We start from the raw sequence: 16,175 nt of genomic DNA on the forward strand, positions 1-16,175 counted from the left end.
CACCAAGAATGCCTCCGTGCTTGGCGCAGTGCTATAGTTTAGGAAATGTTGCCTACGCTTACTTATTGGCATTGCACTTTTGTGGCGTGCGTTATTTTAAAGTTTTGTTTCAGATCAAGTTTATCTGTTAAAAACATTTATTTTTTTTAGGATGCTAAAAAAAAAAACAGCTGTCGAGAAGTCTGGCGTGCAGCAACATCTGTATTTTCTGGTGTCACATCTTATCCACACCTGTACAGATCATTTTAATCATCAATCGGTTCCAGCAAATGTTTCTGAATACTGTGACAGACAGACTTGTGTCTGAATTTCCAACGCGCAAGTTATAGCTGATTACCCAATTTAATCAAGGTGATTATAATAGCCCTAATTGTTGGGAACATTGCTTAAAATCTTCCTCTCCTGCGCGTCTCCCTACGCATAACATCTGCCGTTTAACTGTCTCTCTTCGTAGTAATAAAAGAATAGCGGCATTTCCGCCATTAAAACGTAACAATTACTATTTTAATACGAAACTATTATCTAACGTGCAGAATTACAGGCGTGTTGCTGCACTTTTCGGGGTGGTGGAGGTAAAATGTAAAATGTAAAACAAATAAATAAAGGCAGTTTAAACTAAATACTTAAAGAATCTTTTGCATCTTTTTTAAGACCTAAAAAAGGGACTTTCTTCCTTCACATTTCATTAATATTGCTACTAAAAATGCAGTCACATAAAGCACACAGCAAAGGAAATAAGGTAAAGGTAGAATCCTTAAGCTTTAATTGAAGATGAATGCAACGGATTTCAAATTAGAGATGTTAAACCGGTCATACGTGACATGCTTTGGAATATTTTCTTTGGTCACACTGCTTGATGGTTCTTTTCATCCTTTGTTACATTAGGCTCTTTTTTATAATGACACTGAGAGTCACAGTGCATAATTAATAGGAAATGAAATATTCAAATGGCCTCTAATGCAGCCCACTGAAATGCTGTTGAAATGAAATAATGTGGCGACATCGGGAACCGCTCCGAACGTTGGCACGTGTCACTTTTTTAAACCTCATATAATGCTAATGTAAAAGCTTTCTAGATCTGTGTAAATAACGAAGCTCTGGTTTGTTTTGCCGAATTCCCTACCACGTACTATTCTAATAACCAACACAAGTCAACGCATCAAAAATAACTGGCACTCTGTCTCCACCGCAGTGAGTTCAAACTGCAAGACTGGAAGGCAGCGATGGGTCTTGCATCATTTTATTGCAGAGGATACAAATGGGATCCCCAAAAAAGGACATTAAAACAACCCCCCTTTTAGGCTCATCTGCAGTTCCTCTGCTGTATCCACTTTCTAAAATAACATGACATTTTAAAAAGAAATAAAAAATAAAAAACCTGCAAACTGGTATCACCAGAAAACGCTGCACTATTAAAATAAATAAAGATACCTATATGCAACGCACATTCTAACCAACATGCCAGCTTGACAGGCTTTCAAGTTCCAGGCACAGCTCACACACATCTGAAACGATTCTTCAATAGCAGTGAGGAGTTTTAGCTTCTATGTCAGGGCACAATGCAGCCCCTTGTTTATCAGTATATGGAAGGTACACACAGAGAATTCTCTCAAAGGAAAGCGAGACGCAGCTGAAAAGGAAAAAAAAAAACCAGCGCCTTCTTTTTGACAGATGTCACCTATCCCAACAGCCGCTCCCCCCCTCCCCCCTCCTTTAAAGAACACACGGCACACGGAGAATAAACACACAGCTGAAAAAAAAAAAATTAACAAATCATCATAACTGTCTACTACATCCTGGGCTGGCTGCTGAAAAACAAGATCATTCTGGATTTATATTTGCAAGTATGGGATTTCCTGGACAGCTAATATCCACAAACAATCAAATACAGGAGGGCCACTAGTTAAAGAAAAAGAGGCCTTATTTCACATTCGAGGCGGCAGCCGTGATTTTCGGGGAGCTGGACAGGAACTGCAGCTTAAATCTGGAGCAAGCACATTCCCTCACTAGGCACTGATGGACATTCGCGTGTTGACTTTGGCATTGAGGACGTTTTTGAGGTCACCAGGCTTTAGCTGTTTCACCAAATTAAAATTGGGAGAGCTCAGAAACTTGAAACAAATGACGAGCCAGTTTCCCAAATCGAAGATTAAAAAAAAACAAAAAAAAACATGCATTACTAAAAAAGATTCAAGGAGTTTTTTTGATAGACCTGTTACCAATGTCGGTGCCATTGAATGATCTCATCTTTCATCCTGGCTCCATTCCAACACACAATTTCATTAACCCAGGTACCACAGGTGATAAAACTCATTTTTTCCCCTAAAGAGACAGCTAAAAAGTACCATTTATACATTTATGAAGTACCAGCAATCAAAATTATGGATTTTCTAAAAGGTTTTTAACTACTTTTATTGAATGGAAAAATTGCCGTCTCAGACTTTTGTGACACTACAGCCAGTAATAAATTTCAACATTTAGACATAGCTGTAATATGGTCAACAGTGTCAATAAAAAGTGTGAATTGAAGATGATCCCTGTCTTTTAAAGTAACACTTTCTAATTACACTCCGGAAATTCTAAGCATCTTGGGTTAGAGAAGAGCATTTTCACATGCATGGTGAAGGATTTTACTTAGCAATATGCTGGTTACTACTGCGCTACAGCCAGAAATACACATCAGAGAAATGTGACGCTTCCTACATGTCGACTTTGTTTTGCAAACAAGACTGAATATCTAGGTTAGAATTATTTTGTGTTGGACATGTAAAGTACAACTTTTCTTTTTGTATGTCACGGAGCACTAGAGGGCACTGTGGTATTTAGGGCACTCTGACCTCAAGGTCCCCACTTACAGTTCTTGAACTTCTGTACATGGCCAGAAAAGGTTTATTTAAAAAAAAAAAAAAGTACAAACGGCTTAACATGTAAGCAAAGTCTTCCAACATCATGACGACAGATATGGCCTATTTAGTATATATTCGTAATATTCCAAATAAATATCAAGTTGAGTGGCTGTGTGAATCAGGAACATGCCTCTGAAGTGGGAGACAATTCTGATGCCAAAAGGGGGGCCCCAGCAATGTGTTACGGTCTCCTCCGGCACTAAAGGGGTTCAGACCAAGTGGCAGCTCCACACGACCTTGGGGAAGCTACTTTAATCATCCCGTTCCAAGGTAGAGGAATGAAATAATATGTTATGAATGGGATTCAGGGTCTGTAACGTTCCACGTGTGGCAGCACAACAGCTGCTTACATAGAACATAAAACTAGACTGCTCACTTCAATGGGGGGAGGAGAAGCTCATTCTTTTGGCCTCGTTTTGCAACTTTTGGGGACTCCGGAATAGTATTCCTACAAGTCCCTGCAACAAATATCTACAGTGCAAATACATGGGCCCCGTACACCCAACACATCCAGAAGTTCAGAAGGTTCTAAGCTGTTAATTTCCCTGCAGAACCTTTGTGACATGCAAATGACCGTAATGAATGCGTTTGAAACAATTTATTATTTCCGGCCCTACTTCAACGTGTATTAGCATATACCTGGTTTCTTTAACATACACTTTGTTTTTGCAAAACCACAAACATCGATTCTGGAATTTCATGTGGAAGTGCTTAAGGGGTTTGGAAGTTAACACCTTTGTGAGCTGTGAAGCTTCACAGTTGCTGCTAAACAAAAGCCTCTTTGTAGAAACTTTTTTTGAAATGTTTTCTTAACATGTTCCAAGTAGTTTTAGGCAGGCAACTAAAGTAAACAAGATGTTACCATGATAAAAACACTTGTGAAAACATTACAGAGAGAGCTCTTAATAGTTCCTTTCACGTACATGAAAATTCCACTTTCTTAAAAAAAAAACGCATATTAAAAAGGAAACTTATTACCAATGTTTTTGCATGGCTCTGTGATTAATTCTGTTCTCTTCTTAGAAATGTTAAGTCAAAAGTTTATTATTAAACTAGGCAAAACCCATATATAATGTTGCACATTTCAGTTTTCATAATTACACTTCCTCATTCTTTAGAAAACAAACCTCCACCTATAAACCAAACAGTTTTACTGCACAGAACTCAACATCAAACAATGCTGTTCTTGTTGCCATTAAGTAATTTATTGCTGAAAAAGGTTGGTTTTAAATTTGTAAGGTTGTTCTAAAAACAACAGTGCAAATGTATCCTGTGTAAAGCAAAACTGTTCACTTAGAAAACATTTCATCTTTTGATATGCCGAATCACTAACATTTATACTGTTTGGAATCGTTTCTTTATATTTTTAACTAAAGTAATTAGTTTTGTGACTAATGGCCATCCAAATAGGCCAGATTAATGGGCAGGCAAACTATGTACAGACCCAAGGGCCCACTGGGATATGGGGGACCCAAAATCCACTAATTAGGCAGGAAGAGTGTCGCTCTACGTGACACTGTCTGCTCCTCTGTGTGTGTCCCACTCACTGGTAAGCGCAAGGTGTAATGGTGGCCCCCAAACAGGTGCTTCATGTAGGGCCAAGTATACCCGTAATCTGATTCTGACCACAGACTGCAAACTACATGCTAACTAACGATGGTCAGTACTGCAAACCGTCTCTGCCCTCTGCGAAACGCACAGGGAGCACAACCTGATCTGTTCTGCGCTCCGAACGTGATCTTAAAGGAAGAGGAATTGAAGAGGAGTCCTCTTCCGTTATCCATGACGCGGCAGTCACGTGATCGCGAGTCGCTCCAGCACTGAACGCTTAAGGATTGAACTGGGGTGTCCCATGAAGCTGAACTGCTCTATTTATAGATTTGGGGAGCCCCCGTTCTTCAGTGTTTATCCCCTTTTGGGAAATCATAATGGCTGCGAAACTGCGTTGGTCCAATAGGAAGCCGCAATGAAACTTGCTGTGGCTTCCTATTGGACGACCGTGGCCGTTATGTTTAAATACTCAGCGAGTCCACTCTGGCATCTAACACTGCAGGTATCTCGGGGACAGGGACCGCCGGTGCCAATACTCGACAAAATATGTTTTTTTATTTTATTTACATTTTGGGAGGAATCGCCGCTTTAAATAGGTTAAGTACATCTGGATGAAACATGCAATGCTGCTTTCAAGTAATAGTGGGGTTGGAGATCAGCAACTTAGTTACAGCAGCACTCCCTTTCCGCATATAATTTGCAAGACTCTGAAACCAATCCTTAACAGGTCTTTCAAATGAATAGAGGAATTTGAGCTAAACGGGTACCTGAGAAGCCTGCAAATGTAGCACTCTTTCTAAGCGGACTATTGACAAGAAAACTGTGGCGTGCCTCATATTTCTTTACAAACTGGAGGGGGCGTAGTTCTAGGTGTAAGAAAACGCCGAGGGGTCCAAAATCCGTCCAAATGCATGCACAGGAATTCTATTCCCACCATTCTATACTCGCTAGTATGCTTTCTTTTGTAATTGAACGCTTTGTCAAATAAAAGTAGACTATGTTCAGTGAAGACAAAGGTTCCAAGAAGCAGTGGAATCCACTCTTCGGAGTAGAGCAGCATGTTGTAAGTAACCCCAGTGTGACATTTAGAAATCTCATATCTAAAACCATGTTTGACTAGGAGATGGGACCACAACTTGCTCCATTGTATACATCTAGCTTTGCGTGCTGCAAAATTGTGCTGCTACAGATTGTATTATCTGAGCCTGGTAAGAGATCTCGGTGACAGTGACGATGCCAATAGAAAACAGCGTAGGTTGCGAAATAGGACTTACTTCAGAAATGATGGGAAATCTTCACACACGGCTTCACATCCTGGCCACTTGCACACGCCGTGTCCATATAACGGGTGGTTCTGCATGTGCTCCTCATGGGATAAGCTAGAAGAAAATCAGATGTCAATTACTGATGGATAATCAACAGAGATGATTCCAGGCATAAGCAAACAGACTGCCTGGGTCTAAGCATTAGTTTAAGAGGTCACGATACAAGGAGATTTATTTTTAATATGTTTTATCTAAACCTTTATTGTTTAACTTGCTATGCATGTTACTCACTTCTAAAATACCCATGTAATGCAGTGAAAATGAAGTTAAAAGCTGCAACTGTAACCAGTTCAGAAACACAATGCACTGCATTTACCTTCACCTCAGAAAGGCTAAAAAGGACACTACAAACTTCTACCTTGGGGACCACAATTCCCCAACAAGCTATGAGAAAGGACGATGCGTTTTGAAAGCCATTTGTATCCAGATACAGAACTATATCCCCACAAAACGCCACCTTTTTGCAACCCAGAGCGCCGATGGGGTTGTTCTCCAGTCTACTGGTGTTTATTATATTCCCAAAAACCCAAATGTTTCATAACACATTAACTTCAGCGCATTCAAATTCAAAAGATTTCTATTAAAACGACAAAGGAGCACTACACAGCTGTGCACTATTCTGAATGTGATTCAGAAAACATCCAGAAAGTAATCTATGTAAGGGAAATGTATGCGAACTCAAGCAAGAAAATAAAAAGAGGCCGAACCACACACCCAAAACATTGCACGCAGGTGAAAAGGAAATGTATAGCCGCTTCAGTGCTTGGCGGTGCTATGAATTCCTGCAATGCAGAAATATTCAGCCAGGAGAAATGGAGATCCACTTTGTAAGCAATACACTGACTGCAGGGTACCTTTAAAAGAGATATTTAACATAGATCATAGTGTTGTCTCACTGAGCAACTCCTCATTCCTGTGGTTAGAGTAAGGAAGAAACTGTATCTTAGGTGGGGACCAGAATTTCCTTAAGAGAGCCATTTCTCACAAAACCCTTTAAATGCATTAAATGCCGCGATTACAGTGAGCGCGACGGCGCTTGTGATTTAGTGCGCTGAGCAAACAAAGTGCAGCAGCTCTATTGGGTCGGCCAGTGTGCGCGCAAGCGTGGGCGCGATGAAGGGCGACCGCATGGCAGATTTTTAAAAATTATTTTCTCTTTTCGCGCGACGGCCGCGTCACGTGAGAGGTTCAGCCAATGAGGCTGGACCATCCTGGTGACGCGTCCGCCACGCCGCCATCCAAAGTGCAGACATTGCTTGGGCGAAAGGCGCACGTGACGCCATGTGCTCCATCGCACACCTATTATAAACACAGCGTAATAGCCCCGCGTACGCAACAACTTCTTGGAAATAGTCAAGTTAGTCACACCCCAAATACACCAATCCCAATGTCACAGTGCTTGTAAAAGTAGATTGAAAATTGAGATTTTATTGCAGCAAGGGGTTAATCCTTCAGCAGGCCTTCAATCAATACATAATGATTTCGCTGCTCTGATCCAAGTCATAAGATGCTTTGAGCCAGAACATGTGCGGTTTGGGGACACGTAACTGATGAACCATATTCAGATAGAAAAAAATCTTCTTTATGCAACTTCTGCACAGAAAGTCTCGCTCTCTCTTTTCCAACTAAAGCTATTATTTCTGGAAGCGTTTCAATAACCCTGGACAATTTATGGCTTCTAAGAAATGCAAGTAGCATAATAGTTACCGCTATGGACTCCAGGCGTTAAACGGAGTTCAGCAAACAAAATAAACTCTGGTCTCACTCGTTCCGGAATATTGAAGCAGCAATCCCACCCATTTTCCCGATTTATTTCCCTAACAGGAGAGCAAACACCAGCAACTAAACTGGCTAGTATCTGAGGAAGTAGGGGGTACCCGGAGATAATAATAAAAATAAGACATCAGCTCCAAAGGACCCCCAGTTCCAATGAGAGGAAATAGTGGGGGAAAAACAGACACAGCGCAGACCCCCTTATAACGCTGTGTTTGTGGTTGAAAGAATCACATTGCGCTATAAGCGGATCGCGTTAGAAATAATGCACAATTGTATGCATTGTACAATAAAGTATTTAAGATACCAATAATCGTGTTGTAAAGTATTCATACACACAAAAATTGGGAGCCACACTTGCATCGCGTTATAAGCGGATTCGCGTTGTAACGGATCGCGTTAAAACGGGGTTGAGCTGTAGGTGGTATTGCTACTTTAATCATTCACCAGGTTTAGAAAACAATTAACAGACATTGTAATCATCCTTTTATTTATGTGACTGTAAAGACCATGCAGTTTATATAAAATATTGAAGTGGCGTGATAATGTAATGTATTCCAGTGACTGCAACGCCTCAGCCTCCCCAAATATCTAATAAAACCACGGTGAATGGTTTTCACATTTCCGCAGTACTGCTCTCTGCCGTGCAATGGGAGCCATCGAATCATACATTCGAAAAGATATTAAACAATGAAACAAGTGCTAAAAGAGGCAGCGATGGTGTTAGTCAGTCAACTTGAACATGACTTGCTCTGTGGGTTTGGGACTTCAACAGCAGATTAGATATTATACAATTTGGGACACCACTGGGTTTTTTGTTGATCGGGTTGAATGTTCTATAGGTGTAATGTGGTCCATTAATCTGAAAGCCCAAGGTGAATAGTCTGTGTTTTAAATAACTATTTCTGCGCAACAGTTAATCCATCAAGAAAAAGAACATGTACTGTGGCTTTTAACGACTAATGATTAACCCACGTATAGAATACATATAGGGTATGTTTGTTTCGAAGTGCTGTTTTAACTAAACAGATAGCAATGTCTTTGTAAAGACAAACTTCCTGAGAGAGATGTAACAAACAGAACTGCACTGCACCTGCTGGGTTACCCAAGTGTTACAAGAAATGAAGAAAATATAACATGAAACCAGCAAAACTGCCTTTGTAAGTTTCTCAGAGCACACAGTCATTTAACGTAAGAACTCACATGGAGCAAACGGCTGGATTGTAGGCTACGGAGAGTTAAAATATCTTTTCAGTACATTGACCACAGCACCCAGAGGCAAAGCGACATAGTATTGCTGTGAATGGGACAGATCGCCATATGGATGCAAACACTAAACAATCTGTACAACTCTTGGCGACAAGAGCCTAGGGGACTGTCCTAAATTAACGCCACCTGTGATGTGGAAATTGTGCTCTGTGTCTGAATGACATTTTAAGGACCCATCACAACGTTAGTTTGAAGTAGACACACAAAAGACAATTAGAGTTAAGCGAATTCACGTGCTAGTGAATCTGTTGCTCAAATCCTGGAGAGAAAAAAAGAAGAGCGATTCCCAAAGGAATATAGTTATCTTCATTACTGGCAGGCTGGAGTAACAAGCTTAAACACCTACCCACAGATTCAGCAAGCTGTGTTACGGGTCATAGTACCTGAAGGGGCGTCAATCTCCATGGACTTGAATGGGCCTTTATGTCCTTTCGTGCGAGTTAGCCCGTAACGAAGCTTGCTAACCCCCTCCCCCCATAGTTTGGGGATCCTAAAAGTGTAACCTCATTCAAGGCCACCCTAAAATGACTAGGATAGGTTTAATGGGTAAGAAGTAGGCAATTCATGGCTTAAAAAAACCCCAACAAAACAGATTTAGACCTTTCCAATAGAAAGTTCCTCTAGCTAAATAGCCGAACATCTCTCATCTACATGCCTGGCTGCCTGAACGATGCTTTGCAGTATGCCCGTTTTCAGCCTAAACAGTAAAATTATGTATATTCTATTTAAGTAGTACTGGTTGGTACAATAGTTTTTATTCAATATATTGTATTATGTGTAAGGTTTATTTAATGATCTGTATACTTTTTAATATGTATTTGCTGGTAGCAGTATTTTTAAACAATTTTTTTTTCTAGATTTTCTCCTATATCTTTTTCAATTTTAGTTTTTTGTATTTTTAGTATGTGTTATTTGTAGTTTATTACTTTTCCATCCCTTTTTATAAGCATGGTGTGGACATGGCAGTTACGTTTAACGGTTTATGTATTTTTCAAATAATAATGATGTACCGGTATGTGTTTACTGCGAAGATTCGTTATGACTAATACCATTTGATTGAGACGCTTTGTGATTTCTATACAGCTCAACCCCCTTATAACGCTGTTCTTGGGGTCCAAAGAATCACTTGTATGCATTGTACGATAAAGTATTTAAGATACCAATAATCGTGTTGTAAAGTATTCATAAATATGAAAATTGGGAGCCACGCTTACATCGCGTTATAAGCGGATTCACGTTGTAACAAATCACGTTATAACGGGGTTGAACTGTACTTGTTTCATCATTCTTTAGTCCACACTCTGCCTAGGTTGAGTCTTTGCTCACCCACTAGGTGTGTGTTAAGTTTTTGTTTATATTAGTAGTCCAACAACGGGCTGGCTGTCTGGGGGGGGAGGGGGGCATGGCCTATTTCTGGGTGTTGTCGGATTTGTTTTCCCGCCACGATGCTTGATGACGTCACACGAGTTCCGGAGCGCTGGTACCGATGATATCAGTGTGCAAGTATAAATTGGGCAGTTTGATGTAGTATTTTTAAGCCCTAATAAAGATCTGACATTAGAAACAAAACGGCGGTAGTATGGCTGATTTTGTATTGTATTCATTAAAATGTACTTTTTATAGTGCCCAACATGTCTGTTGATTATATGTGTGTGTGTGTGTGTATATATATATATATATATATATATATATATATATATATATATATATACAGTGTTCGACAAACCTATACATTTGCTCGCCCCGGGCGAGTGGATATAACCCCCGGGCGAGTAAATATTGGCCCAAGCAGCACACGTTTGGTACTAGGTTATATACACATATATATAACATATATATATATATATATATATATATATATATATATATACATATATATATGTATATATATATATATATATATACACATATACATATATATATATATACCATAATACTGAGTTAAGTTATGGTGAGTAAAAAAAGTGACAAAAACCCTCCACAGGAAAGCAAATATGCAAATACAACTTTATGCTCATCTGCATGTCTTAGGCAGGTCTGCAACCCCGCCTTTCTGGGTATGCACCTTAACCCTGGCTGTGCTCAAAGCTGTGACCATGCAGCAAGCTTAAGCCTATAGGGAACCATGTTAAAAATGGTTTTTGAGGCAAAAAGTGACACTGTGTGCTCATTTGCATGTCATTTCCCAGAATCCCTTGCTGCAGTGGAAGTGCTGTATGCTGGGTGATGATGGGGAAAGGCGGGGTTGCAGACCTGCCTAAGACATGCAGATGAGCATACAGTTGTATTTGTATATATATACATATATATATATATATATATATATATATAAATATAAAATTTAAACAGACAAATATGTGTTTGGAAATATTGCAACCAGAAGTGTGGTATAGTTTACTGCGCACATAACTGACACATCTCATGTCCCCATTTCTAAATGTTAATTTGACAGCCACGGGGTATGAATAAATCTGATTTTGTTGCCAGATTTATGGAGTGATACAAAATGGGACCCGCTGCAACTGGAAATAAAGGGAAATGTTCAAACTTTCACAAGAGATTGTAAAATACTTGTACTTCGATTTCTTACATGTTTCAGGTAACCTAGTTCTAATCTATTGAACATGTAACTGCCATTAGTTTAGGTGATTCCTAGGTGGGACTGCACATTTAGAGTCTGAAATACACTTTATAGAGTTTCAACTGAGCAAAAAGGGCACTTTTGAGATATGCTCATATTTGCGAAGTGTCAAACATGAGAAACATTTGGTAAACACACTCAAACCAAAGAGAGATTTATCATATAGTAATAATTTCTTCAATGCTGGCGGGGGGTCTACAAAGTGGCCCTATTGGGGTAGAAATTAGTTTGGACGGATACACCTCTTTCTTAGACAATATATCTCAAACCCTGGCATAACAATGTAAAATGAACAAAGTAACAACGAGATTTCAGCGGTCAAAGAGATTTCTAATGCAAGAAATCTAGGGAAGCAGCTGTGTTCAAGATTTGAGATTGGACATAGCAGTATATACACTACAAACCCCCACAACTTTTAAGTATTTGTTTTATTAAAATACAAAACACCGTCAAACCAAACTCCAATATTAAGCCTCCCCAATAGTGAGTGTTTAGGGTTATACATCAATATCTCTCTGCTGCAAAAGTGATGCACCAGATTTAGCATTGAAAACCCCACTGGTTTCAATGGGACACATTTTTCTACATAAACGAATGGCAGTTTTTCTGCCCCAGTTTTGTAGCTGGGAGACTTTTATAAATAGACCCCATTGTGACCTAATTTTCACAAGGTGGAAAATATCTTGCTGGAAAATTAAATTACCAATCCAATTATCCCTCTAAAATCCTGAAAGTGGAGGCCAAATATCCCTCCATATGTTTATGTAAACATAAAGGGATAAAGTAAGCATGGCAAGATAAGTGGAATCAGATTTTATTAGAGTTTTCCATAGGCTCTTCAAAGTACAAAGGTTAAATGGCTTATTTTCTGTTTGTAAGGCGTGGCTGGAGTTAATTTGCACTGTGTTACATAGCAGATGTCATGCTAACTGCTCATTTTATTAAACACCAAGAACAAACAGTTAACAGGTAGCAGGCAACCTTGTAATTCTGAGTTGCTATTGGAAAGTGTAAAGCCATATGCCGCTTCTTCAAACACTAAAATAACAGTGACTATGACAATATGATTCTAAGTTCTGATCAGGGGCGCTTCCAATCTCATATTATTTGTGACACAAAACTGGTGTAACTCAGATAAGCAAACCTTGGCTTCATTTATCAAGCAAACTTTAACAGCATGTGGGATATACTTCATTACCAATGTTGTCCTTTCGTGTCTAAAAATGCTAGAAAAATTTCATTTAACAAGGTTGATGCATTTGACACAATAGTCTTAGTTGGACTGCTGAAATCTGACAGAAAAACAGCAACAACATATATATTATATATATCACTTAGTTCACCTTTTTATTCATATTTTTAGATAAAAGTTTTATCATTTTAAAAATAGTTTTATGAAATTCTGCATATTGTCAACATTGTTATATTTTAGGATTTTGTGTTATCACAATATTGTATAATGTATATGTTTATCTACTGTGCAGTCGTTGTTTGTTATTATGGCCTCAATATATATCCATTTAAATGTATGTCTATGGTCATTTTAGACTACATGCTTTATTTTACTTTATATGTCTCTCTCTGAGTTCTTCTGAAGTGGTGACTTTGTTTGGTGTTGTGTGTCTGTTACATGCGAGTTCCATTAGTAGTCACTCAGTTTTTTTCCTGGTATTGCTCTGTCCAATTGATCTATTAAATTATCAGCTATTTAAGGACAGTATGATTCACCTTTGCACAACCCCTGACGAAGTCGCATTCATATAGCGACGAAATGCGTAGGGTTAAAGTACTCAAGGATTTTGGTACTACCCGTTTGGCACTATCGCTATCATTACTATTCCACCACACGCCGGTTTGCTGAGAGCAGCAGGACTGTCTTTGACATCGGCAGCAATATCGTGAGAGTTAGCCCTGCCGAGAGAATTCAGTGTGGACGCACACTCTGCAAGCAGGGCTAGCACTACACGTGGACGCGAACCTGCACTTCTCCATGCCGCTTTGGCGTTTGTCTCCGACGGAGCTATCCTGCGAGTGGTTACCATATACTTCGTGCTTATTTTTATCCTGAATCTTGCGAGTGGCCGTAATCTACGTGTCATCCGGTATTGTTATTAAAATTACCTTAAATATTACGCTATAGGAGCCACGCTGTCTTCTTTTGTTTAAATATATATATATGTATATATATATATATACATATATATATATATATATACACACACACACACACACACACACACACCGGTATATCTCACGTAAATCAACTCACAACTCCTCCTCTTGCTCCATATGGTCACTTGTCTATGAGATGTGTGTTTCAAATGATTTTGTGTCATATTATATCAAAGCCAAACCAGACTCTCTTTGGGCTTGATGAACGTCTACTTCAAGAAACAATACTAGCCATTTAGCATGAGCTATGGCCACTCACAATCAGCTTCCTTTCCGGGGTGCTTTGGCTTTGATCTGTGGTGGCCGCCATGAGCTTTTATAAGCCTCAGCTTGCAAGTGACCGGAATGGCAACAATGTACTGCAGGAGTGGGATACAAGACAAATAGCTGGGTTGTTCATTTCACTAAGATAGTGCCGATAGGGGCATTACCGCACAATAACAACTGCCACGGAAGTCAATGAGAAATTTGGTGTGATAGTGCCCCAATCACAGTTTAATCAATACCACCCTATGGCAGGGGTTTCCAACTCCAGGCCTCAAGTCCCCCCCCCCCCCCCCCAACAGGTTAGATTTTAAGCAAATCCCAGTCCTTGACTGAGCCACCTGTGCTAAAGCAGGGACTGATTGAGCCACCTGTACTGAAGCTGGGATATCCTTAAAACCTGACCTGATGCAGGGGGGGAGGGGTTGGGGGGGGGGGTCTAGAGGACTGGAGTTGAGAACCCCTGCCCTATGGCTTTGCAATATGCGGACTACTTTGTCAGACTGCCTTAGGGGTAGTGCCTGAGATCACACAACACTATTCCACATACATTATTCTCCTCCATAGTGGCAGCAATTGTGGAATGTTGGACACAGCGAGTGGGTGTTTGTACGATCAGCACAACAAACATGGCTCAATTGCCCAAGAGGAAAAATAAATAAATCTAAGCATGTAAAACTCATTCAGTGCTGAATTGTAATGATGCCGACTGCTCACGATTCCACGAGGAAGGGATCTTAACGAGCCTTGATTTGAGCTTTGGCGTCCACCTCACAAATCACAGTAATGCTCTTCCTTTAGCAGCACTGAATATTGATAAATATCTCCACACAGCACGACAGGCAAAGTTGCGTCTCTATTGGCAATCCTTTCCAAACTGGGGGGGTTCCTCTCTCCCTCCTCTGCACTCAAGGGTTTACCCTGAATGATTTAATTATAATTTTCCTTGTGTAAGACAAATTAAAGAGGGGAGTAGGAGTGTCATGCCAAATCAGATTATTTATCTAGTTAACAGATTGCTGTGCACCAAACCCCAGAGCTGCTGCTTATGTTCTGATCAATGTGAACGGGCCATTTTTTGGGGGGTATTTGATGTATTGGAGGAAAAAAAAAAAAAAAAGGAGGGGTGGGCATGAATAAAATGGTACCAAAGCTGAATGCCAATTCCAGATGTACCAAGATGCTTAGGTTTTTAAACAAAAAATGTTTTTAAATCCAAATACACAGGGAGGCATTTATTCACATCTTCACATGAATTGTATTTATTGAATACAAATTGCATTAGTTCAATAAAAACATGGATAGCAACAAGTATGAACAGTAATGCAAAGTAGCATGTTGTGTGGTGGCATGTTACCAGTGGTTGGTTAAGAATTCTATAACCCCAACATATTCATGATTATGGCTTTATACTAGCACTCCCCTCCAGGTATTTTTGGTTTGTCCAAATTGTAGATAAACCTCGCGCCAGTGCGACTGCTTGATTTGTATTTTACCCTCACCGGCCTGTTAACCCGCTATGCTGCTGGGGGTTGCAGGATAGATAAAGCCGTATTGTTAAGATAAGGCGCTATAGAATCGAAAAGGAGCTGTAAATATTGAATTAGTCATTGTCGTCATTCTTAACATTGGGAACTTTTATTCTCAGAGCAGAATCTGCTTTCATGAAGCAAAAAGGGGAATTTATTGAGGGGGTGGTAAATCAGCTTTTTCTTTGGCTGTATGTATTGGCTGCTGCAGTTGGCTTTTTAGCTTCCTCGGATCATCTTAGCTTTCAACAGATCGGACGACACAGAAGCAGAGCGATGGAACTCAATGGATCCAGTGTTCCCACAGTCCAAGATGTAAAGTTACTACATTACTGTACTAACTTTTAAAACACCAATTATGCTCATTGCAGACACAATGTGTGTTATTTTTTATTTCTCAGTGTCATATGAAATCTAGGCAGGTACCAAAAAGACTTCAGAGCCTGCAACATCCAGCATGCGATGTGATAGTTACTGTAGCATCCTTCTTACAGTCTGCTGCTCCCCTTACGAATAAAGATGCACTGTAATTGAATCAGTGCAGCAAATGGATGGCATGCATCTTACAACATGATCGGCAGGCAAAGCCTGTAAAGTCCGTGCAATGTAACCCCTCCAGTGCTTGAAAGGTGTGCTATTAAACCAATTACTTTAACCCTTAAACAGCTCAAGAGTTTTTCAAAAGCCGACAACATAATGACTTCTGAGCTGAAAGAAACTGCATATTTATTACTATTTCAAACTA

At 39.8% G+C, this 16,175-nt stretch overlaps 1 protein-coding gene across 17 annotated transcripts in view; it reads right to left on the bottom strand.

Annotated features, from left to right (window-relative positions):
* Positions 1-16,175, bottom strand: part of FOXP1 (forkhead box P1) — a 501,565-nt gene that overhangs the window by 38,032 nt on the left and 447,358 nt on the right. For all 17 annotated transcript variants that reach the window (XM_075574323.1, XM_075574310.1, XM_075574311.1 and 14 more), the window contains one exon: positions 5,732-5,836. In XM_075574323.1, coding sequence (XP_075430438.1) covers positions 5,732-5,836 — 105 coding nt within the window. The remainder of the gene's footprint in view (positions 1-5,731; positions 5,837-16,175) is intronic.

This window comes from Ascaphus truei, chromosome 17 (genome assembly GCF_040206685.1).
Source record: "Ascaphus truei isolate aAscTru1 chromosome 17, aAscTru1.hap1, whole genome shotgun sequence".
Taxonomy (NCBI): domain Eukaryota; kingdom Metazoa; phylum Chordata; class Amphibia; order Anura; family Ascaphidae; genus Ascaphus; species Ascaphus truei.